The following is a 26095-nucleotide window of genomic DNA, read 5'->3' as shown; positions in this document are numbered from 1 at the left end:
GTTATCTATTCAAATGGAAACAAGCAGCAGAAATGAGATTTTATAGAGCTATATAACTAGCTTCCTCCTATTTGTCAAGTCACCATGGGGAAAAAAAAGAGTCATTTCCTTTTTATACAAAGTAAGGCATTATTTGAAAATTATTCAGTTTTTATAAATATAAAAAATGGAAACCATAAGACAATATTTACTAAGAGACAGTATAGCTTAGAACTGATGCTTGAATTTTAATATCAATCATTGAATCAATATGAACCCAGAAAAATCAGTAAATTTGTGGCTCAGTCTTTCTTCCTATCAATGAAGTGAATAAGACTTTCTCTTCATTTTGACAGGGGTGACACAGATGAATGGAACTAGGTCAAATAATCAACTAACAAGCATTTATTAGCCACCAGTGGGCCATGCATTGGGGATTCAAATTTTAAAAAATGAGATCCCCTATTCTCTACTTTTGGAATATATTTATACATTTTTTAACTCATGGAAATGCAACTTTGCAAACAAGAACCAATAGCCATAAATATGAGTTTAAAAGGTCCATTTTTGTAACTATTGCAATATATTCATAATTCTGTTTTCCAGTCTTTACTAGGAACTATATTAGATTCATGTCAGCTGAATCTGGCTCTCTCATCCATACAAATTGTGGATTCAAATAATTCCTTTGAAATACCTCTCTAAAGCTAGAAAAGCTTTGTTCTTTTATCCTGCCCAGCTGTCTCAGATAACATTGGTATCTCTTTGGTTTATTGCACACCTATGAGTACTTTCAGCTTATCTGCACTAACCATATGTTTGCATACTTCACTTTGTGCAATTTATGTATCGAAAACAGAACTTTTTAAGTAGCACAAAAATCACTTCCAATCCTAATCTGAGCGTGGAAGTTACCAATGCAAGCTTCTCTGATCCAAGCAGAGGAAGTATATTAGAATCAGTCAATATAGCCAACCCCAAAAGATTTCCTTCCTCTTCAAGTGCACTAAGAATAGTTGGGCTAATTGAAACACACACACACACACACCACACCACACCCCCATAGAGTAACTAATAACGAGTATTATTTAAGAACATGATTATTTCCATTGTCTCCAGAAAATCCCTTTGAAAATACATTGAAATTTATAACCCAAAAATGCATTATCATTTTGGGAACATGGAGCCCACACAATCAACTCCATCCCATTCCCCAATTCAGGAACGAAGGATTTTTATAGAAATCAATTCTGGAAATCCAAAGTAAGAAACCCAGTCTCTTGTCTTTCTCACTTAGACCTAAGAAGTTCCCTTGTGTTGGCTTGAGACTAACCTGAACTCCCCATCAAAATTACATTGGGAAATGGATAGAATGTAGGGCTTAGAGTCAGAAAAAAACCGCGAATGATCCTTCCTGAAACACTCCCCAGCTGTGTGTCCCCTCACAAGTCACTCACCATCCCCATGCTTCGGTTTCCTCATTTGGAAAATGGAGATAATAATAGCATCTACCTCACAAGGTTGTATGGATCATATGAGTCAAGGTACATAAAGTGTTCATACACTCTCATATAAAGGCTAGAATGATGATGATGAAGATGATGAGGTTATCAATAACTTGTCTGACATTTCAGGCCCTCTAAAAATGTGAAGAAAACAGTCTAGTGGTTTACTTGGTCTGAGCTAGCAGGCCTTCCCCCAGTCTGCATGAGTCACAGTTGGCAGATCATTTGAATGTCCTGTGGTTAACATTGGGCTCTGAAAAAAAGAATCCGCAGGGCTGCCCCAGTGTTTGCTATGGCAACCGGCATTTGTATATTTTGAAAAATGATTTTTTTCATTTCTGTGTGGTGAATTTGAGCGGGAACAGCTGGAGGAGGTAACATTTGCCCCTCGGCATGAGTGCAAAAAGATAATTTCTTTAGCTCATTGAAAATTAGGTAGACTCAAACTCATTTTTTTCATGTGTGGTGTGGTTTCTGTATTATTCATTGGAAATTGTACTGTGCAAATCAATCAATGACCTTATTAACATCTATTTTTAAACATCTGCCCAAAGAAGCATCAGATATAGATTTCATTTTCCCCTATTAATTGCTAGTTCTCTTACCCCAAAATCTTATATGCTAGGAAAGACTGGAATAGATGGATTAAATCGCCTTCCATCCTCTGAGGCCTTTGAGAAACACTAGTAGCTACTTCATTTGATCAATATAAGGTGATTTTGGAATCACCACAGATCTGTTCTGTGTAAGACTCTAGCAGATTTCTTATCCCTCTCCAGATTTTATGTAACATTCCTGTAAAGGGTTATGGGAAGGTACATTGTTTCAGCCTCAAAAGGCTCTCATCTCATCCTTCTTGTTGGATTCAGATGAAATAGTTCAATCTTTTGTACTGAAGTTGAGAAGGAGCCTTTTTTGGGCAGTATGAAATTTTTCTTCTTGTTCAACCTTGCCTGGGAAATAACTACATTTATTTTTGTATTTGCTATTTTTGAGTTTGAAGTATTTTGAGTTTACATAATAAGGTCCCTGGATATATAAACATCATACTGAATTAAAAGCTCAGTGAGACTCTCTAACCTGGAACAAATTTCCTGAGATTTAGTGGTAATCCTAGAGAATACCCAAGTCTCATGTACCCTGATTGAATCCATTCTGAGACCTGCTCCCCACCACATCTTGTAATTTAGGATCCTATAACCACAGAGTTAGAAGATGACTCAGAGCCTCATTTTATATATCATGAAACCAAGCATTAGGGACTTATATATATATAATTCCAAAGTCCTTAAGAAAGACCTTGAGTGTGTCCTTATATCACTTTTTTCCATACATCATGTGAGCTCTTATCTCATGTGAGTTCTCCATAAAACAGTCTTTTAGTGTACATTTGGCCAGACCAATGGAGTTGCATTCTCTGCAGTAGAGTTTGAATTCTTGGCAATTCAAGAAAGAACTTCAGTGTCTCACACTTACTTTTGTTAGATGATCTTCAGAATTTTCCAAAGACAATTCAAGTGGAAGTGATTCAGCTCCCTGACTTGGTATTCACAGGTATAGAGTAGTGTTGTGTAACATGGGAGACACTGGCACAGGATCGCCCAACATGGCGTGCCCTCATCAGAGAAGGTGCCTTACTCTAGGAAAAAAGCAGAATTGAAGTAGCTCAGAAGAAATGTGAGATACACGAAGATACCCCAAATGTTCACAGGGACTATTTGTGCCCGACTTGTGGTAAAGCATCCTGAGCTTGTATTGGTCTGATCAGGATACCTTGTAACTCAACTCTAAGAAAATGATATTTTGATCCTCTTTAAGAATGAAGGATAACAACTAACAAACCAAGAAGAAGAATAACTAGAATTTATATAATGCTTTAATGTTGCAAAATACTTTACAAAGAGCATCCCATTTGGTCTTTAAAAATCCCCGGGAGGTAGGTGTTATTGTTATTCTGATTTTACAAATGAGGTAACTGAGGCAAAAAGATTGTGACTTGCTCAGGGTCATATGGCTGTAGAGATATGAGGCAGGATTCTAACTTGAATCTTCCTGAAATTCTCTCCAATACTTTATCTATACCTAATTGCCTCAGATATATCTCCCGACTGGGAATACAAAAACCAAAAAACAAGTCAATATATGCTATGTGCAAAATAAGTAGGAAGTGATTTGGGGTATTGGAACACCTGGGGGAAGTGAAGGAGATGACTCAGACTTCCATGGGGTTTGAAAGGTTTTAAGAGAGAGAAGCAAGAAAGAAAACCATCAGAGGCCATCAGTAGGCAAATGGGTGATTTTACAGACATTTTTTCATCAGAACGTCATGACAAAGCCTTCCAGGAGAAAGTCAATACAATTATTTTCTTCATTTTACAGATGAAGAAACTGAGACTCACAAGAAATTAAGTGATATATCTGTAGTTCCATTATTCATAAGGTTGGGGGCAGTATTCAAATCCAGGTTTATCTGACTCCAATTCCAACAACTCTTCATAAAAAAAAAAAAAAAAAAAAAAAACCAACTAATTACGTTGGGCAGAACCAGGATTTGGAGTGAGCCTTCAGATTCTGAGTCTGTAGAACTGTCTAGTATACCTCAAAACTTCTCAAGTGGCAAGAGACAGGAATGTTCACACGGGCAGCTTTGCATTTTTCACATCTAAGAGACCCAAAGGTCTCTTAACCCGCCTCTTTCCTTGTCTATTCTACTTTTAGCTCTCTCCCATAAGACCTTTTTTATTTTCTTGTAAAGTATCTATCTAGAAACTGAGAAACTTGATCGTGAATACTCACATTCAGTGAAACAGTGGGGGGAAATAAGCCAGAGAGAGATGGGTGATAAATTAAGCTCATCTTTATTCATATGTTTAGAATGTTTTGAAGGGAGAGTGATTAAAAGGGACTCTTGGGCTGCCCACCATCCTTAAATCTTCCTCAGCTTCCCCAAAGCCTCACAAGCTTGACATTCTCTCACAAATAGTTGATGACGGCTCAGGATGAGCCATCGGAATTTGGGGATTTATGACTTCTTCTGTTTCTGGCTTTTTGGATGTCCTTGATTAGGACACATTTCTCCTCTTGCTCCACAATCTTGATAAGGTTGTCAGATACCTGCCTGCCAGGGACGCGTTTAGATTTAGGACAGTGGTGATGGCACTAGCTATATAAAGTCCAAATATGATTATAGATGAATTCTCATTAAAGTAGATGACATTACAATCATTGGGCTCTCAAGTTTTACAACCACATGCTGGGAGCTGATATACTTGCTGCAATATTTAAAACAACAAAATTTTAGTTTACTTCCTCTCAACCCCACCATTTTAGCTCCAGTCACAAGATTTGATGTCTCCTGTATGTGTATATACTGTGTGTATGTGTGTAAATAAGTGAGCATGTACAAAAAATCCCACTAGACACTTTAAATTTCATGGCTTCCAGTAGTTCAAGCACAGCTGATTTTAAGTGTTTAAAAATGGAAATTTCTGAAAAGAAGTGAATAGTCCTAGATCACAAAGGTGTCAACCTTCTGGCTCATCATATTCAGAGATAGGGCTTGGGGATATAGCAAATCAAGGATCCTATGTTAAGGAGCAGAACTCACAAATATAATAAAACTCTTATGCTAGAACTTTTCTTTTTTTCTTCTATTTACCCATCAAGTTGTTAAACTATCTTTTTTTCCCCTTAAGGATCTATTCTAGTGAAAGTCACATCAGTCACAAGCCCATAGGAAAATGAAGTCAAATCCCTCTATCTGTATTACCAGGCTGTTTAGGGAATGGAGTTTCATTATTTCACCATGGGGAATAGTGCCATTGGAGTTGGAAGATATATATTCAAATTCTACTCTCCCTCATCCACCAGAAAGTCCATAGATTAATCCTTTAATCTCTTTAATTCTGTTTTCTTACCTACAAAAGGGACAAAAGGAGTAACTAAACAACCCTAAGAGGTCCCATCCGGCTCCCCATTTATGCAATGTGTGCTCTTATCTTCCTAAGGTCAATAAGCATATTATAACTCTCGATTTCTATTTTTTTAGACTCAGTCATTTTAATCATTGACTCCTAGAATCTCAATAATGAAAGGAATCTTAAAGCAATGATATACTGATAAATATTTAACAACCGGCTCTCTTCTGAAGCAATGTGCTCCCAGTTTAAAGTTCAATTAAATTTAATCATTAACATGAACACTATATCCATACATCTGCATTGTTAAGGTTTTCTCCATTACTTTAAGTCTAGACAATCAGCAGACTCAAGCCCTTCGCAATTTGCCTGTTGCTGAGGTATGAATAACTAACTACTCACACCGAACATTTAAGACAGGAAGGTCAGAGTTGGCTCTAGCACATCTCTGCTTAAAGGTCATTTCATTCAACATCTCTATCCAATGTCCAATGTCCAAAGTTCCCTCAAGTGATTCATTTCGAATCTGCCCAATCCTCTCCAGTGACAGAGAACTCACTCTTTCCCAACTAAGCTTGATTCATTTGTTTAGATCACTCTTTTTCTTAGGAAGTTTTCCTATACATTGAGCCAAAATCTAAAGCTCAGAAACGTCTGCCTATAGTTCCTAGTTCTACCTTCTGGAACTAAAGGAAGAAGTGATGTATTGTGGTTGTAGAATATCTTAAGAGATCTAAAAGGACATATTGAACTCCACTAATTATTTTAATTTAAAAATTTTATTTGAGAGGACTATAAACTCACAGAATCATTTGAAGAAGTAATGGATCCTAAGGGAAGGTCATAGCCTGATCCCTTTATTTCAAAGATTAAGTATCTGAAGCATAGAGTGGCCAAGTCTCTTGCCTGAAGTCACATGGATAGGAAGAAGTGAACCTGAGATTTGTACCAGGTCTGCATGATCTTACAGAAAAAAGGAATGATTCTGGAATCAGAGGGATTGGGTCTTTGGGACTCAGTTTTCTTACCTCTATATTGGTAACTAAATGGCCTCTGAGGTCACTCCCACCTCTAGCTCTATGACAAGATTGCTCGTGGTCCTATTCTCTTTCCACATCACAATTATCTCTATGAGAGTCAATCTCAAATTTATTTATTCAGCCTTGACTTCTGCTGAATTTCAGCCTAACATCTCTAATAGCTGATTGGGTATCTCAAACTGGAGGTCCCCTAGATATCTTAAAATGGACTCACTTTTCCCCCAAAATCTTCCTCTTATTATCAAGGATTCCACTGTTCTCCTAGTTCCTCAAGCTCACCCTCACCTCCCCATTCTCTCACATCTTCTCCCCCCCCCATAACTAATCTATTGCTAGGGCCTATCCGTTTCATCCTTACAATATCTCTTAAATATGTCTCCTCTCCCCCCGACACTTTTTCCACCTTGTTGCAGGCCTTCATTTCCCCTCCCCTGGACGTAGTCTTTCTGTCCATTCCAGGTTATACTTCACTCTACTATTAGGGGATTTTCCTGTAAGTGCAGCTCTGATCATGTTAGCCCCCTACCCGATAAACAGCAGTCATTCCCTATCACCTTCTCTAGAATAAAATATAAAATTCTCCTTTTGTGATAAAAGCCATTTTGAACCTGCCTCCCCCTTTCTAATCATCTTACATCATACACTCCTCTTTCCAAACCCCAGCTCTTCTTTGATCTAAGTTTCCTTTTTGTTTTTCAAGCGAGACCCTCCATCTTTAAGCTTGAGGCATTTTCATTGACTACCCCCCAAGTCTGAACTGTTCTCTGTCTCCTAGGTTCCCTGGCTTCCTTCAAGTCCCAGATAAAATACAAGAATCTTTTCCAGATCCCCCTTCCTGTCTATTTATTATCTCCAATTTATGCTGAATATAGTTTATTTATTAATAGTTGTTCACATGTAGTCTTCCCCCTTAGATTGTGAACTCCTTGAGTTTTTGCCTTTGTATCCTTTTGCTTTTTTGCCCCTCTTCTGGTTCCCAGCACTTAGCACAGGGCTTGGCACATAGTAAGCACTCAATAAATGGTTGTTGACTGACTGAATGACCACAACATGGTGCTTCTCAAGAGTAGAATATCCCATGTGAAAAGAAACAATAAGATGTCATAACTTCCAAAAAGCTGAGTGTCATTGATGCAGAGCATTCCAGTATCAATTTATAAATAGTTGTGGGATCTTTTCCCCATCATTATTTCAATAGTTTCTTCCCTATTCTGTTCTTAGTTTTAAATAAAACCAAATTTTTTGGGTGGCAGGCTTTTGCATTTGGTGTCTAACTCAGCAGACCTTCTGTTTTTAACCTTGTAAAATTGCTCTTACCACAAGCAGTTTCTTCTTTGTTTTCAGCTATATGATGGACCTCAACTAATAGCCCGTTACTGTGGAGCAGAACTACCCCCTCCCGGGTCGACCACAGGGTCCAAGTTACATGTGATTTTCTACTCGGACTGGATTGGCCAAAATGAAATGGGATTCCAAATGTCCTGGAACCTCAATGGTAAGGTTTGAGTCGTAGTTCTGCTGTGGTTCGAGTCTCCCTATTTCCTCTTCTCCCGTATTCCACAGGTAGGAACTTCCTTCTTGCCCCTCTTCTGGTGCCTCAGGAACAGGGGTCCTTCTGTTTGTCCAATCTGCTGCTGCTAGCCCCTCTGCTTTAGTCTTGGATCCTCTCCTGTTGCCCCTTCATATCCCATTTTAAAAATTCATATGAATGTTAAAAGTAGAGCTAGGAAGTGGACCTGTTATTTCATGATTACAAGTAACAGTAGGTGAGAAAACTTCCTGTGCAATGTAGATCCGTACTTTTTCTGCAACTTGAAGCCTTTAAGAATTGTCCAGGATACTTGTCCAAGTCTACATAGCAGCATATATAAAGATAGTTCTCTCTCTACTATTGCTACCCTTCTTCTCACATATGTTTTTATGTATTAGGAATGCACATTTTATTCCACAAATATTTAAGTGATTACTAAGACCAAGGCATTGTGCCAAGGGCTGCTCATATAAAGATGAAAAATGACCCAGTCCCTGCCCCCAAGGGGAATGTGACCTGCACACAAATAAGTATAATGCACAATAGGGTATATTGGGGGCAAAGTGAAAGTCAATGTGTTTAACAAAAATCTGAGCAGGAAGATGAGCATCCTTTTACCACAGAACATCAGCAAAAGCTTTCTGGAGGCCATGACACACAAGTGGAGTTGTGAAAGGCAGAGAGAGAGCCGTTGGTACCTATGGTATTAGAGTACCAAATACACAGAGGGAAAGCCAGCTTGTCAAGGTCAGGGCTTAAAGTGTAGGGCTGTTCTCCTGGAATATAAAAGTGTCAAGTGGACTATAGAGAATAGACTAATATGAAATAAAGGAGGAAGCACAGTTAGATCTGAATTGTTGGGGCCAGTCTAAGTGGTTTGTATTTAATTTTTTAGGTGATAGGAAATCATAGAAGATTTAAGAACAGTGAAAGGAAAGAAAAGTCCTACTTCTCTGGCTTTAAGCCCCCTAGACTTGTTCAGTTTCCTCATCTGAAAAATAACCAGGTTGAAGTCAGTGTTTTCTGAGATCCCTCCCATTTCTGCTCTTGAAACTCTATGATTTATAACTCTATAATTATTAGGAAGATTATTTTGTCCACTGTGTAAGAGAGATATTGGAGAGGCGAGACTGGAAGAAGACCCAGTATTAGTCCTTTATGACATTAGTATTATATAATCATTTTAGATGAGCGTTGTTCCATTTTGTCTTCTTTTATGCATATGAAAATATACTTGAGTTCAGGGAGTTTTGTGATATCATGGTGAAGTATAGCAAAATAATATCCCTAAAATTTGATTGTGGATTGCTGATTCTGAGAATACGGGCTATAGTGTAATTGTACTGCCTTTGGTCTGTCAAACTAAACAGAAGGCAATGAGAGTTTTCTACATGTTAATTGTGACTTCCTTAATAAATAAGGAATAAAATAAATAAATATATCATAAATGAGGATGAGACCTTCAGGCTGAATGAAGAAAGGAGCAGAAGAAGAGAATGACTGAATAAATTGCACATGGTCTGGGAATAATTTCATGAGAACCAATGGTAAGGGATGAAATAGAGAGAAAATGGAATCCCTTAGTCAGGGGTTGCTTTAAGGAAATCCAGAACCTAAAATATGAAGTCAGCGAGTAGCAATTACAGATCAGAATTATTTTAGTTCAGTCAAGTCAACTTGGGAATTGGAAAAGGCAAATCCAAAACATTTCCAGCCCTCAAGAAGCTCATATTTTAGGGGCTTGAGTCATGGTGAGAAGTTAAATGTAGGTTGGGTATCTACTCGTCAGCTTTCTCCCTGACCCCTAGCTTTAGTAATCTATTCTCTCTCAAATCACCTTTTCTGTGTACAGGCCACTTTTCTTCCTTGCCCCTAATTAAAAATGCAGGCTCCTGGACCACAGACTTTTGCTTTTGTACCCTTAGTATCTAACACTTAGGAAACTTCTAGTGAGGAAGCTCCCTTAAATGACATTTGCGGTGCAAGTTAGAGACTTGGAGATTTGCCTGGGGTCTCTGTGAGGTGAAGGGACTTGTTAAGGGACACACAAGCAGTGGACAACACGTGAACCGACTTCCTGACTTGAAGGTCAGCTTTCTGTCTATTGTTCTATAATTGCCTCTGCATGCTTTAAAGAGATTGCTTTTACTGAAGCACTGAGATAGTGTAAATTTTTTTAGCTAGAATTATTATTATAATTATGTAATTATATTTGAATAGAATAGTTTGGTTAAATAAAGATATTTAAACATACTCAAAAATTGCCTTTAAACTGGATGTGTGTGTGTGAGGCATTTGGTATTACCTGAGACCCTCAAGTGTAGAATTTAGAACCTAAAGGACCTTTGTTTTACAGAGAAGGAAACTGAGACTTGAGAAAGTCAAGATCATATAGGGAGCAGAACTGAGATTCAAACTTAGATCTTCTAGATTAAAATCCAGGATTCCTTCTCCTCCTGGGAAGTACGGTGATGGACTAAAACTTATTCCTCCTTATAAAAGAGTTTCCTTTGAATCAGAATTAGGTTGAGACATGAGGGCTGCCCAGATGTAACCTTTTCCCTGTTGATGAGGGGATGTTCCGTTTTACTCCCACCCATTTGTCTCCACTGCATCAACATTAAATCTCATTTTACTCTCTCTGCTCCTTCCACGGACAGCTATGTCATGGCATTTTTGATCTGGCCCTTAGAGAATAAGAGTGACATCATTTCCTGAGTATTTCTGCAGGCCCAGAAGCCATACTCCCTTTTATTGAGTGAGTCAATTAATAAACAGACCCTTTACAAAAATGTCCTCCCTTTTGTCGAGCACACAAGGCTTCAGGCTGCACTGAGGACGCGGATCTCCTCACGGCCTTTATCTGTTGGGCCGTTTTAACAGAGGTGCAGTTGCAGGAGCAGATTAAGCCCCATGACTGTGTCATTATGCAGGCTCCCACAGAGGGTCCCTCCCTGAAAAGAATGACACGGCCACAGTTGCTCTGTCTGGGGAATCAGTTCACAGCATTCAGCTCTGACAGCATTGTCCAGCGTCTGAATCAGAGGCCCCGGCCGGCCGAAGGGAGTGCAGCTTTCCGCCCAGTCTGAATAGGCGCTCTTAGGCTCAGCCCCATTGGCCACTCATCCCCGTGGGCTGCCAGCTCCCCAGAGGCCTCTCTTTCACCGGGGAGTGGAATCCAGCATTCAAGCAAGGTCAAGGAGCTTTGGGAGTGAAAGAATAACATGCAAAAGGAGTGAGCTCCTCAGCTGGGAACCAGGGGGAGGGAGGACTGAAGGGGAGGGGGGGGGGGGTGAAGGGGATGGGGGAGGTGATGTCAGCCTGCACCTTCACAAAGGAGAAGTCTTTTCTTTGTCAGGAAGGATGACATCAGCCTCCAGACAAGGGGTGCCGGTTGCGTTTTATCTTCCCTTTGGCCTTTTCAATGATTTTCTAAAGCAGCTGGAGTTTACAGAAATCCGCCTTCCCAAAGCTTCCCCACGTGCCCTCCTCCCCCAGCCCGGGTCAGCACCTGCCAGCTCCGGCCCTTGCCTCCTGTGAACCTGCTGGTGGCAGGTAGGCCGCAGCCCTTTTGTCCCAAACCCTCTTTTTTCCACTGGAGAAGAAGATGTTTGGGATGACCCGGCTCCAGTTTCTCTCACTGCCCCTCATTTTAGTTCTCTTTGCCCTCCAGATGTCCAAACAGCAAACTCTGCTTCTTAATCTTCAGACCGACTGTCTTAGACGTGGTGATAACGAGGGAGTTGACTTTTCTTCAAAGTTTTGCTTGTTAGAATCGTGTTGACTGAACATCTTGCTGAGCTGTGGGCCGAGGAGTGTCAGCCGTGTGTGGCTTGTTGAGTCTGCAGTGTGTGGTCCTGGCAAGGCCAATTAGAGTTTGAAAATGGGAGGTAATTGGTGAAGTCTTTGTGGAAAAGGCATGATAAGGCAGGTTTTTGGAAGATGAATAAGAACTAAGCACGTGGACAGATGAAACTCAAGATTACAAATTGCCATCTTGTTTGGGTCCTGGAACTTTTTTTTGGTGTCTGGGGACCCTATGAGCCACCTCTCAGAATAGTGATTTTTAAAATACATAGAGTAAATAAGAGAGATTACAGAGGAAACCAAATATAGTGAAATATAGTAATCAGAATGTTTAAAAAAAACAGGTAAGACTAAGAACCCCTGTTCTGGAGGCTCACTTGTCAGGATGTTGCCAGGGGCTTTCTCTTTCTGATCAGACACACCATAGACTAGCTAGCTGCCTTTGGAGGGCCTTTCTGCCCCTGAAGTTCCATTATTCTGAAACATGTTATTCTAGATAAGTGGAATTAGCAGAACAGAAATATAGCTGTGGGGATGGTGCATACAGGGAACAGTGAGAAGATGGGTACGATTGGCTCAGAGACTACCTTCTAGGTCATGGCAGGAAGCTGGGTGGGGATAGGTAGGGGAAGAGAGCTTATGGTAGCCCCAAAGCAAAACTGACCCTGGTAGACAAATCTTTGCAGATTTTGAACAGGGATATTTTTGTGATGGAAAGGAATATTTTAGAAGAATTCACATGAGAGCGAAATACAGGACTGCTGGACGAGAGACTAACTGAGGAAGCTGGTACAGGAAAGAGGCATTGAGTGATCATAAAAGAAATCATTTCAATTACATAAAATAAAAATGCAGGACGAAAAAGCACACTAAAAAGTTTTTAAAACAATAAATTTTGACTGGCCTAGTTGATTTGATCATGGTTTATGGTCCGGATGAAGGGAGAAGGGTGCGTGTGAGGCAGAGAAAGTGTTTGTCCTGACGGAGAGGTAGGAGGTAGGAATCTTGGTCTAGTAGAGTAGGTCACCAATCAAGGAGAAGGCCCTCACTTCCCCAGGCCATGGTCTTTAGTGTGGGGAGCAAGAATAAAATAAACCAGTGTTATTCATTGGAAGAGAGTTCTTGAGAAGCAGCAGGACTGGAGAGGATACAGTAAATGTGAAAGGTATTTTAGAGGGTGACATATTAAGAATTTATGCAGATGGATATTGGGATAATCAACAGGAGCAATTCAAACATAGTTCAAATTTCCTAATTATAATGCCTGGGAAAAAAGTCACAGAGAAGGGATTGTTGGAAAGGGGAGCTAGTTTGAAGAAAAAGCTGACATGCAATTTTAAACACTGATTTTGAGGCAACAAAGAGACATCCAAGTGGGGATTTCCTGTAGTTATTGGGAAATAGGAAGCTGGGGTAAGTGCTTATTTAGATTTGAAAGCTGAGGGGAGTGAATATTGAAGAAGAAATAACAGATGTTTTTTGGAAATAACTAAAGTTAGGGAGTGAGAGGATGAAAAGGAATCACTCAAAACACAGATAAAGAATAATTAGAGAAATATGAGTGGAATCAGAAAACTTTTGTACCATGAAAAACTGGAGAAAATAATTTTAAGGAGTTTCAGTAATGGTAAATGAAGAAAAAGTTATTGGTAATCTTCAATGGTAATTTCAGTAGAGTTATGAAAGTGGAAGTTAGATTGGAGAGTTTTTCAGAAGGGAATGGATCAACAGGAAATGCAGGCAATGTCTGCAGAAGAGTATTTCCCAGTAACTAGGCCAGGAAAAGCCCCAACAACAAACAAACATTCTAACATTTTTACTACTCCATAAAATTTTTATTTCCAAAGTTTACTTGCTTCTTTAAAATACAAAAAAATCCTAATTCTTTGATCTTTTTTTTTTTCTTTTCCCCTGAATCCTCCTTTTCTTTCTGGCTTGTTTCACTTGCCCTGTTACTGGCCTCCTGACCCTCAGGGACCGAGGGCTGCTGTGTCGAAGATGCCAAAGGGTTGAGCATTTGATAGTAGACAGTTATGATATTTTGCATGTCTATAGGATGCTTTGAATTGGAAAACACTGGTTTCAGCTGCAATTGCAAATTTGATAGTATAAAGAATTTAAAAAATGGAGGAATAGATAGGAGGATCTTAAGGAGCTTTTTTTTTTTCATATTATTATTGTCAAGATGGAGAGGCTTGGCTTTTTGAAGGAGGAAGGGAAGGATTCTATGGCAAAGAGTGAGAAGCTAAGAGATTTCAGGTTTTAGAGACAGAATGATTGGGTCAGTTCTGGCTCCAACAATTAGAACAAGGAACAATGACTCCCCATTGGGTTCATTTTTACTCTCAGTGTCCTGACATTAAGTTCCCCAACTAGCCAGGAGTTGTTCCCTTTTTTCCCTTGAAGGAATAAAGTGACTGATGTCCATAAATCTGGCATAATGGCAATGGCTAGAAAACTAGCCTCTGACAAATCCTTGTCTGGTTATGGCTCCAACCGGAACAAAGAATGGGGAGACAGAAGTAAGGACCATTATAGGGTCTGAGAGGGCTCGAGGTCCCAAAGTTAAATGCCACTTTACCTATTGAGACTAGGGAGAAGAAGCTGCATGTTTCAGGAAAGGTGATAAGTCAATTTACTCCAGTTTCTGCTCTGTCCCAAGTCCTTTTCTAGGGATTAAGAATACAAAAACAAAGTTTGAAATACTGTTTGAAGTGTATTAGAGAACAATGAGAGACAGATGAAGATATTAATGAGGAACAAATAATATCTTGTTAAAACTAACTTTCCTGAGTCCAGGAATACCTATAACTCCTTCTTCTGACAGGAGTGTGACCAAAGAAAGTGGGCATGGTAGGAGATACACAGCTGAGGCTGGGGAGGTGACCAAGACGAATAGGAGAGGGGAAGAGAGCCTTGAGAGGCTGCTCTGAAGTAATTATCTATTGAGTCTAGGGTAGAGAGGAAATTCAACAGAACCAAAAGGGAGTTAAAGGGCTAGCTGAAGTGAAAGGGGTTAAGTGAAGGTCTTGGCAAAGGAGAGAGAGAGGGAGAGCTGACATAACAGATTCAGAGACAGATCAGGGATGCCGTTGTGATAATGAAGACCAATGTCGTCTTAAACTATTCTTCTTGTTAACAATTCTTCTGTACTGACATGGTGAAAATATGGTTTGGGAAAAGGAATGGGCTGGAGATCTGAGTGACAACAGAATGGAAGTACAGATAGTTAATAGTTACCAAAATGGATGTTAAAGTCCTAATGATGATGGAAAGGGATGAAATAAGGAGAATAATCCAATTCTGTTCCTCTTCTGAGGATAAAAATGGGACAAATTGGATTGACTTCTATGTCTATTTTTCATCTTGATCTTTATCTGGCCACTGGTCCCAGATGGCTCTAGAGGGGAAAGTGAGGCAGGTGATCTTGCCTAGTCCTCCCTCACTTAAATCCAATTAACTGTGTAACATGAAATCATCTCCCTGATGTCATGATCCTCTTTGAGAAATGAAGGATAAAAAATATCATTTAAAGAGACATGATTTTGAAATGTTGAATTATTATTTAATAGGTCAACAGATTTTTATGTTTTAAAAGCATTTTGTAATTTTAAAAAGTCACAATGATTGTTCTATTGGTTTATATAGATAAAGTATCTTGCAAACCTTAAAAAGCAATGCCAATGTCAGCTATTATGTTCATTCAAACAGCAAAGATGTAAAATATGAAAAAAATCCCAATACTGAAGATATTTTGTTGCAGTTATGATTTTGATGAGTTGTGGCCAATAAGAATTCAAGGGCTTTTTCATAATGTTTAAGAAGTATCCAGGCTTATTCTCATTTTGAGTAACTATATGGTCCCAATTAAATTCCTTGAACAGTTTTAATTAAATTATATATATATATAATATATATATATAAATTTTATATATATATATAATATATATATAAATTATATATATATATATATATTGGACTTCCCTTTCATTGGTGACCTATGATATAGCGTTAAAGAGGACTGTTACAATACCTGTTGCATTCTGCCTCAACTATGACATCAGTGCAAAGGCTTCCTTTGTTTAGGTTTGGGGAACTTCCGAGAGATGACAAATCAGGACACACGTGAGCAGTGCCATGCTAGTAAATATTTAATAGACAGCATTCTAAGAAAAAGAAAAAAAAAGTACATGAGGAACACTTTTAAGTTGAACCTTCATTATAAATATCTTATTTATCAGATTCTGAAGTCTAGAGACTTTCAACAAATTATTAAATCAAACTTAACTTGTAGTATTTGTTGTTTTCTAAAATGTAAATGCTTGCACTGAATATTTAACAATTGACTTTCAAGAGATGCTTTAAACTGGCTAAAACTTTTCAATTTAAATCCGCTAAGGCATTATTGCTTCCATTTGGCACCCACAATTAAACAAAAATCCCATTTAATTTATGTAGAAAGAGAAAATGATGAACGTTTTAAATGACCGGGATTTTTTTTTTAAAGAGAATGTACTCATGCTAAGAAAAAAATACAACCATTTACACTTGTGCTCTGTTGATTTACATTGATGTTCTACTTATGATCTGTGGATGTACTTGGATGTAGCTATCTGATACTTCTGAAGCTAGAATGGGGCTCCATTCACCTGGGACGTTCTATATTAACCAATTAGAGTTGTTTGGTTTTCTGTTTGTGACTTCTCATAGCTAAAAATGAGTTTGAACTTATTTGAACATTTATTAATCACAACATTGGCTTTCTCAGTAATTATCTATACAGATAATTATTCAGTTTAGGACACTTTATCCATCTTCTTATGGAACGCTTTATTCACATCATTCTAAAGTCTGATAAAGAGAAAACTAATGAGAAGGCTAATGACAAGCAAAGAATATCTTGTAAAAGCTAAATGTCCTGAGTCTTTGATGGAGCAGGAGCTCATTAAACAATTTAAGAACTGAATCATTATTTACTAAAAACATTTTGTTTTTGGAAACTCCCTCTATGGATGCATTTCTGCATCTTATTGTTAATTTAAGAGTCATATATTGCTTGGGGCAGCTAAATGGCCTGGTGGTTAGAGAGTTGAGTTTGGAGTCAGGAAGACCTGAGTTCAATCTTGCTCAGATACTTACTATGGAATTATCATTTAACCTTTTTTGCCAGTTTCCTAATCTGTAAAATAAACTGGAGAAGGAAATGGTGAGCCACTCCAATATCTTTGCCAAGAAAACTCTAAGTGGGGTCAGGAGGAGTCAGATATGATTGAACAACAGCAATAACAAGATTTTCTCTCTTGACCATTAGCAAACAACTGGTTTATAGCAGAAAAGGGATTCAACCCTTTGTCTTTCTGAATCAGCCACACTAACCCACTGTACCTAGGCTGCCTTTCTTGAGGATGTACTATGGCCTGCTTATTTTTATTGCACAAGTATTCTTCCTCCTAAGATCCTTTTACTTAGCATTTGGGAGGAGAAAGTGTGGACGGATGCTGGTGGTGGATACCCCTGGAGCAGAGGGGGAGGAGCCATGCTGATGAGGTTTTGAAACTTCCTTGAGTTTAGACATCACAGATTGACTGAAATTTCGGTTAAAAAAAAGCCAGACTCAAATATTATTCACATCCTTGACTACACAGTACATATTGTTGTTCAAAGTACATACAGTTAATCTTGATTTCACACTGGGGAGAGAGAAACCTCATTTTTTGGCGAGTGGTTAGGGCTCATTACTGAGCAAATCTGAGGCTCTCAAAGAGTATGAGGTTTTTTAAAGGTTACTCATCATCCCAAATTCACTTGTGGCTACTCTTCACCAAAGTCTGGATTCTGTTTCCAAGAACACTCTTTGAAATAGTACATCACGAACTGCAATAACCAAACCTTCCCCTGCCACCCCCACCTTCTCCAAACATGCAGCGTTCCATTCGTGCAGCCCCTGCAATTTTGGCAAAAGGAAGGAGTTCAGTCTGTACAGGTTTCTTGACCTTTCTATTTGTGTCCTGGTTACCTAGCAACGCTGTGATAGACATTGCATATGCTTTCTGGGGAATTCCAGATGTTTTTAGTACAACCCGAGAAAAAGAAAACTAGTATTTTTATTAGTTTCGAAATTTATAGCAAAAGTTTCCAAAAATTGTTCCATTGAGAATGGTGAACCAATCTCAAATTCATTGTAGTTCTTTACAGTTCAAAGAGGTTTGCTTTTACCTGCTCCACATAGAGTTTATAGATATGTCACAGATTCAAGCATTGCTGTGAGAAATCTTTGAAAATGGTGGTTTTTTTAAAAAAAATTCTCTTCTAACATTACCTGCTCATGGCATAGGTGTGTGTGTGTGTGTGTGTGTGTGTGTGTGTGTGTGTATACACATTACATATAAGTATACACACAGAGATACACACATATATCTACTCACCACATAGACAAACATACACACACATATATATGCACACCCATACACATAAAGTACACCCACAATACACACATATACACATAAATAAATATGATCATTTTCTCCCATCTGATTAAACTTCTACTTTAAGTTCAGTCATTTGCAGACTAACTACATTAATTGGCTACTTCTTATTCAAAAGACTACTTTTTCAGTTAATTATGATAAAAATGTCCCAGATGTTCTTTGGAGAGTAGATGAAGGGTAATTAAATTAAATCAAATGATTAGTGCACTGATCAAGTTAACAATTTGCTTAAGGAAGTAACTTATTTTTCCATAATTTTTTTTCTTTCTTCCCATGAACATCAGAGAACATAGCAATGGAAAAAAGTTTAGTTCTTATCCCGGGCAATTTTGTGGCCAGATTATCATAGAATTCTGGGTCTAGAGCTGGAAGGGTCCTGGGATATTGAATTCACTCTCTCCCATTTCACAGATGAGGGGATTCTGCTATACAAAGCTTAAGTGAATTGCCTGGGTGACTGGCAGAACTGATATTGAAATCCAGGTTTGATATCTCCAAATCCAGTTTTCTTCTCAATAACCACATGGCATTCTATCAAGTATATATATTTGTGGAACTTTTTCAGAGAATAATATGAGTTAACATTTATATACTCCTTTATTTTTTTGTAAATTTTGCAAAGCATTCTGCATATGTGTATGTATATATGTGTGTGTCTCTGTGTGTATATATAATCTTTGCATGTATATATAATCTTTGCATGTATATATATGCATGTATACATACACATGTGTATATCTATCTATATCTATCTATCTATATCTCTCTATATATTTATATAGAGAGATATAGATAGATAGATAGATAGATATAGATATAGATATAGATATAATTTGTGCAACCCTCTCCACAGCTCTGTGAGACAGATAATCTAAATGTCCACATATTGCAAATGATGAAACTGAGAATTTTAAGTGAGTTGCGAAGACCATACAGCTAAGGGATCCGGCAACATGGAAGTGAGAAGAGTAGAGTGTGGAGATCTGGGATTTAAAGCTAGAGTCCTTTTCTCCCGCAGTCCCAGCATATTCCATTAGCTTTCCAGTCTACCATGAAGTGAATATACAGGGCTTTAATGACTGCTAATACAGAGGAAAGAGTAGTGAATTTGAATTCAGAGATTTTGTTGCTATTGAAACATTTTGGTTATGTCCAAGTCTTTGTAAACTTTTTAGAACTTTCTTGGGAAATATAACGGGGTGGTTTGCAATTTCCTTCTTCAACTCATTTTACAGATAAAGGAAACTGAGACAAGCAGAGTGAAGTGACTCGCCCAGGGTCACACAGCTAGTAAGTGTCTCAGGGTAGATTTGAATTCAGGAAGATGAGTCTTAGTGACTCCAGGCCCAGGCTCTATGAATTATGGCTTCACCTAGCTGAATTCAGATTCAAATCCCACTTTTGCCATTTCTTTCTGCATGACCTTGAACAAGTCAGTTGATTAGGGCCCAGTCATCTTGTATGTAAAATGAAAAAGTTGGATTAGGGGATGTCTTTGGATGCTTTCATGTTCTCATCTCCCAAGCATAATACAAACCTTGTTGCTAGGAGAGAGGAGTCCCAACGTCCCAAAGGCCATGGTCATTGTCACTCCCAGTATGCATTGTGGTATATTAAGAGGTGTAAACCTTCCTTGGGAAGGAAGATTGAGGGTGTGGAGGAAGGACATAGGAGGAATTGGGCAAAAGCAGGTAATTAATTAGGTGCCCTCAGGGGGTGATTCATTGGCCCATTTCCCTGAAAATATTTTTCAAGACCGTTTAAAGGAAACAATTTTTGAATGAGTAATCCCAAATGGGAGTGTGACCATAAAACTAGAAACCCTCTAAAAAGAAAGTTATTTCTTTTTTTTTTGCCCTCCACAAATTTTGCCCATTTGGGGGATTTCATCAAGTATCTACGTGAGACTCATGAAATACGCTTAGAAGAACCAGAGTCATCCCTGCCTAGCTTAAGGGAAGTGAGCCCAGTCAGTCCCTTTGGTCTCATAAAATAACTGGTAATTTCTGCAGCCCCCGATGTACTTTAGAGGGTTGGCTTGGAAACTCTTTGTGGTATCCAAAATGAATGAAACAAGGGTAGGCAGCAGCAATTTGCAGAATAAAGGGGAAGATGCTTTTAACCTAGAGGGAAAAACTAATAGAGTGGTTATTTTTTTTCAGACTAAGATGAATTCTTTAACCTTTTTACATGGAGAAGATATCATCCCTTCCTGATAGGGCTAAATAATGACTTTACCTCTCTCATTTCTCTCACTACACTGAGGAGGACACCCACAGCATATTAATTCAGCGTTGTGCAGAGCATTTCATGGATACAATAGTTCCAATCTGGCACATTCTTGTGAAATCCCTCTTCATTAATTTAAAAATTACAGTGTAGATGGAAACAAAAATTTAGCTCAGCTGCTAGTGCCTGTCCGTAAAGTGGATATATTGAGTTAATGTCAGTCTAGTTTCTCAGACTTTTCTCTTTCTGATGTTGAAAAGAGAGAGCTTCCCTCCAAGTTCATCTCAGGGGGAAATTCTTTGTATCCTTTGTGGTTCTGAGTCAGAAACAATGGTGTGTCATGCAGTGGGGCACCGACATAGCCTTTGCTATGACAGAACCCTTAATTATTGAGAATACGAAACCACACCAGTTCTTGCTTACCTTCTTCCTCTTTTTCAATCTGCTTCCAGTAGTATCTTTTCTTCCTTATAGTCTCAGCAATTGACCTGCTAGCTACTAACTTCATTCACCTTTATCAGTCACTGTATGAATCTGCACCTCTGAACAAATTGTTTTGCTTCTTTCTCATCCTGTCTATGGCCTGACCAATCCCTAATTCTAAATTCTGGATTGTTAAGCTTTTGCCGGATCCAAAGTTTTTCTCAGTGCCACAAAAAAAAAGAAAAAAAGTAGTATTATTCTTATCATCTTGGTCCATGGATCCCATTGAATATCCCATACCAGTCAATAATGACAGCCCCTCCAGTGTCATTTAGCAAATAGTGGAAATAGAGTCAGCAACAGACTTCTAAGCAAATACTTGTATTGTTATTGTTTTTGTGATTTATGCTACAGGTCACAATAGGTAGATATTCTTTTGTATCCTTAGTTGGGAGGATTACTGAACCACACTATTGTTTGCATGTATGTGCATGTACTGATGTGTGGAAAAGGGGAAGGGTGGGTAGGGAATAAAGTTCAGAGGCTAGAAAACCTAAGTGCAAGCCTTACCTCTGACACAGACTGGCTGTGTGACATCATCTAACCCCTCGGTGAGTTAGGCAACTCTCTAAGACTTTAAGTAGCAGAGAAGGTGACTGACTTGTACTCCTTGAAAGTTTACCACTTGAGAGTTCCCTATCTTAATGAAACCACAGGTTTATATGTGTGTTTACATAATATATATATATATATATATGTAATATATAATGTAGACATATATGTGTATGGGTGCATATATATATAGGTCTATGTGGAATATATATGTATCTATATGGGCATATATACATATATAGCTCTATCTGGTGCATTTGCAAATATGATATACATTCATATTTATGTGTATTATATACACCGATATTTACTTGTATATAAAACACATGCATTTTATCACAGATACAAATGTGTTTTATATTACATACAATATATACAACATGATATATTATATTCTAATATTAATATAGAATATGATTGTTATCATGTTCTGTAACTACATAATTTCTGCAATCATTTCTGTTGAGTAGAATCATCGAACTCTTGTGCTGAAGGGACCTTAGAGACTGTCTGGTCTAAACTCCTGCGGCAGCTACTTCAGAAAATTCTGAACTCTCCAGATTAGTTAATGCCTGGGATGAATCAGTTCAAAGCCACCCACAGATTGGAGCCACCCACTGTGCAAAAGGAGGGAAATCAGTTTCATTTAAAAGCATATTTGAAGGGACCATGGAGAAACCGTTTTCATTTTTAAATTATTGGAAAAAAAATTATTGGCTAGGACACCTTAATAAAGCACATGTATGCCTTTATTTATAGTGTTTTAAAAGATTTTTCTTCATATAAATATGTATAAGTGTATATTTATGCACATATATTATGTAAATATAGGTGTATATTCATATCTATCTTTCTATCTATCTAGCTGTAGATAGAGCTGTTTTGGCTCAATTGTTTTATAATTTTGTGAATGTTCCTGACCAGAGATTCAGGCCAGGGTGTGGTTGGGTAGGAACAGAATGAGTCCATGATCCCTACTGCTCTCCTCAATCCTTTCATTTCTTCTTTGCTCCTTCTATCCTCTGGAGGTTTTAGTGATGCAAAAATAAAACAGGCCTTTCTCCTGGTTACTGGAGGGATCACAGCTGGAGATAAACACAGGAGCCTCTCCCTGCTTCTTCTTCCAGAATGTGTCTCCCCACCCATATGCAAAAGGGATGGAGAGGCAATTGCTTCTGGAGCATTTATTTCTATAAGCATTTATGCTCCATGCCCTCCTGTGCTTTTATTTCTATTTCTATTTATTTTTGGCATCCTGTGCCTTTATTAAAGCTATTCCTTCAAATAAGGTGTTGGAATAGGAGAGGAAAGTAGAAACATTTAATGTAATTGGGAAGGGTGCGAGGAGACCTTGAAATTTTACAATTCATGGCTGGGATTTTTTCCTTGCTATCTAAGAAAGGGCAAAATTTTGTAAGCAAAGTGTTCTTATGTAAACCTTTGAGGTGACCTACTCAGAGAGCCAGGGGGTACAAAGGATAGACCACTTTGCCTCATCAAGAAAATCTGAGTTTAAATTTGGTTTTAGATACTTACTAGCCCTCCTTGCCTCAATTTCCTCAACTGAAAATGGGAATAAAAATAGCATCACCTTGCAAGGTTGTTGTGAGAATCAAACGAGATAATATTTGTAAAACATTTAGCACAGTGCTGGGAAATTATAGGCTATAATTATTAAATTATTATTCCTTTTTCCTTCCTTTTACACAAATAAATTATGAAACAGTTTTTGTCTTCCAATCCTCGTTATAAAATCATATCAATGTGCTTAAGATTGACAGTTGGGATGAAAATAAAATCAACTAAAGATTAGTCACCAATGCTATTTTTTCAAAGGCTAATTGTTTGTGGACAAGATCCTATTCTACATGTACTGAAATTTTAAGAAAGGATCTTAGTGATTTACTTTTCAATTCACTTAATCAAATATCTGCCGATTAATCAGCAAGAATTTCAAACAATAAACAATTTATCCTGTAGCTATTATGTGCCAGACATTGTGCTTGGTACTAGCACTTTCTATAAAGATAAAAAAACCTAAATGTATCCTGCCTTCAAGGAGTTTACACTTTATTGGAGTAGATAACACGTTTACTAATCAGCACATACAAAATATTTGCCAAGCAAATTAAACAGCTGACCTGCTTAATGTGCATGATCACCATTTTAAGCACTCAAGGAAGAATGCTGACTGCTAAAACATAAATCTTCCATCCCTATGGAGCTTCCAGTCTTGGGGATTATATGACACTTGTAGGGACTGCTTAATTCTTTATATTTCTGTTTCCGGTGCCCCATACAGTATCTGGCACATTACAGATGCTTTAAAATATCTTCTGTGATTGATTTATGGGTCATGGGCAGACATGATCATCCCATCCCCATGGATGATTGAGATAAAAGAAGGAAACTTGTCAGTTGAGGTTGATGAGGTGGGGGGAATATATATATATATATAATGTAGTATTTTAAAATTTGCTAAGTATTTGAGATTCATTATATCACATATATAACAACATCACTGGTTAGAGCTGGACCAAATGATATTGCTACCTGGGCCAGTAATGTGTTCTTAAAAGGAGTATGGATGCCCACTTGTTTGATATATTATAAAGTGCTTTTCTGTTCACGTATACTTTGAATTAGTATTTCTTATTCAGAGAATCAATAATTCATTGAATTACAGAATTCATAAGGATATTTTAATGTAATAAAAATCAGGGAAATTGATTCTTCCAAACTGGGAAAAGCCAAATGACTTCCTTAACTCAGGTAGACACTAGTTTAGCCACAGAATAATGTTTTTCTTAAAGGTGAGGAGATTGAGCCTTCATATCAAACTATGAGACTTCCTTTGCAGTAGTAAATAATATATATATTTCTAATTGAATTTAAGGATGAACATTTCCATGATCTGTCAGATCTCAGAAGGACAAAGATGTAAAGCTTCCACTCCATGAAAGGACAAATTTCATTGTTTTTTTATGAGCTTTGTATCTAAGGTCCAGTTCTAGTGTTTAACCCAATAAACAGGTCCATAGTTTTGTCCATACTAAATTGCCTTTGGGCAGCTAGATGGCACAGTGGATGGAGTGCTGTGCCTGTAGTCAGGAAGACGTTTTTCTGCATTCAAATCTGGCCTCAGATACCCCTTAGCTTAGTGACGGGCAATTGTTACTCTCTTAAATATCAGAAGTAGAAGGAAGAAAGTAGGGAGACTATATGGTACATTGGAAAAGCCTCTGGACTTGAAGGCACAAGACCTGGCTTCAGGTACTACACCACCTTGGGGAAGTCACTCAAGCTTTTAGAGTGCTGTGTGTGAGATCCTACTAAAGGAACATTTCTGCCCCAGGAAAATACAAAACTACTTCCTTTGGGACCAAGAAAAGAAAAAAAATGCATTGAGTTTCCAGAATTTTGATTGAACAAATTAAAATATTTCACCGCAGTCAGAAAGACAGCATTGAGAGCCAAGAATCTGATATTACTATTTCGGTTTGCATCAATCAGCCTGTGGGCATAGGGACCCTGTTATTTGTTTATGAAGACACTGAAATCAGAGAGGGAATGCAATGGACCAGGGGAACAATTATGAAATTCTTACATATAAGGACAACTAAAAATGGTTTCATAACTTCTCTGATGGATTGAAATGGAAGGAAAGGGTACGAGATTTAAATGAGTTAATTTATGTAAAACACATTACTTTAAAGCTTATTATTATTATCATTGTACATTCTGGTGCCAACAGTCAATGTTACTTCCTCACAGATATTTATTTGTATGATCAGTCCATACGATGTGACTGCTTTCACAGAAGAAGAAAATGGCAAACCTTGCTGAAACCCAGAGTGCATCGGGAACCTTTCCCACCTTCACAACAAGCAGATTTGTTCCAAATTTATTAAAAATAGTGCCATATGCAATTTATGTTGTCCTTGGCTCATTATCAGGGATATTTTCTTGTTATGGGAAGAATATTTCTAATCTGTTCATGGCCCTTCTATTTTTAAAAATATTCAATCCATGCCATAAAGAGTTTTGGCACATCTAATTATTCTAGCTTTTTATGCTGCTATAATCTTGGTTTTTAAATAATTTAGTATTTATTGAAATTCAGACATGTAGTAGACAATTTGCAGAAAAGATATTACCTCTGGGCTATGGGTTTAACGAGGAAAAATCTTGAACGGGGCTATGAAGATTGGCAGTTTGAGATATTTTTGGAGAGTGGTGGTGGGGCAGTTTATACTTTCATTCTTGAAATCTTCATTGAGTTCCTTTTCTGATCTATGGAAGATTCTAAGCAAAAGACAAGTTATAATTTCTATTGCACATATATGTGTGTATATATATGTATATATTTGCTAACTTTTATTCTTGTTGTTCATTTATTTTAGTCATGTCTGACTCTTCCTAATCCCATTTGGGTTTTCTTGGCAAGGTATTGGAGTAGTTTAGTATTTTCTTTACCAATTCATTTTACAGAGGAGGAAACTGAGGGCAAACAGGGTTAAGGGACTTGCCCAGGTAACAGCTAATTAGTGTCTCAGCCTGGGTT

General features: G+C 37.9%; 1 protein-coding gene across 2 annotated transcripts in view; it reads left to right on the top strand.

Moving 5' to 3' along the window:
* The window catches only part of CUBN (cubilin), a 290121-nt gene that overhangs the window by 99381 nt on the left and 164645 nt on the right, over positions 1-26095 (top strand). For both annotated transcript variants that reach the window (XM_074266686.1, XM_074266685.1), the window contains one exon: positions 7786-7936. In XM_074266686.1, the coding sequence (XP_074122787.1) occupies positions 7786-7936 (151 nt within the window). The remainder of the gene's footprint in view (positions 1-7785; positions 7937-26095) is intronic.

This window comes from Sminthopsis crassicaudata, chromosome 5 (assembly GCF_048593235.1).
Source record: "Sminthopsis crassicaudata isolate SCR6 chromosome 5, ASM4859323v1, whole genome shotgun sequence".
NCBI classification, from domain to species: Eukaryota; Metazoa; Chordata; class Mammalia; order Dasyuromorphia; family Dasyuridae; genus Sminthopsis; species Sminthopsis crassicaudata.
This window is presented reverse-complemented; position numbering and strand designations above follow the sequence as displayed.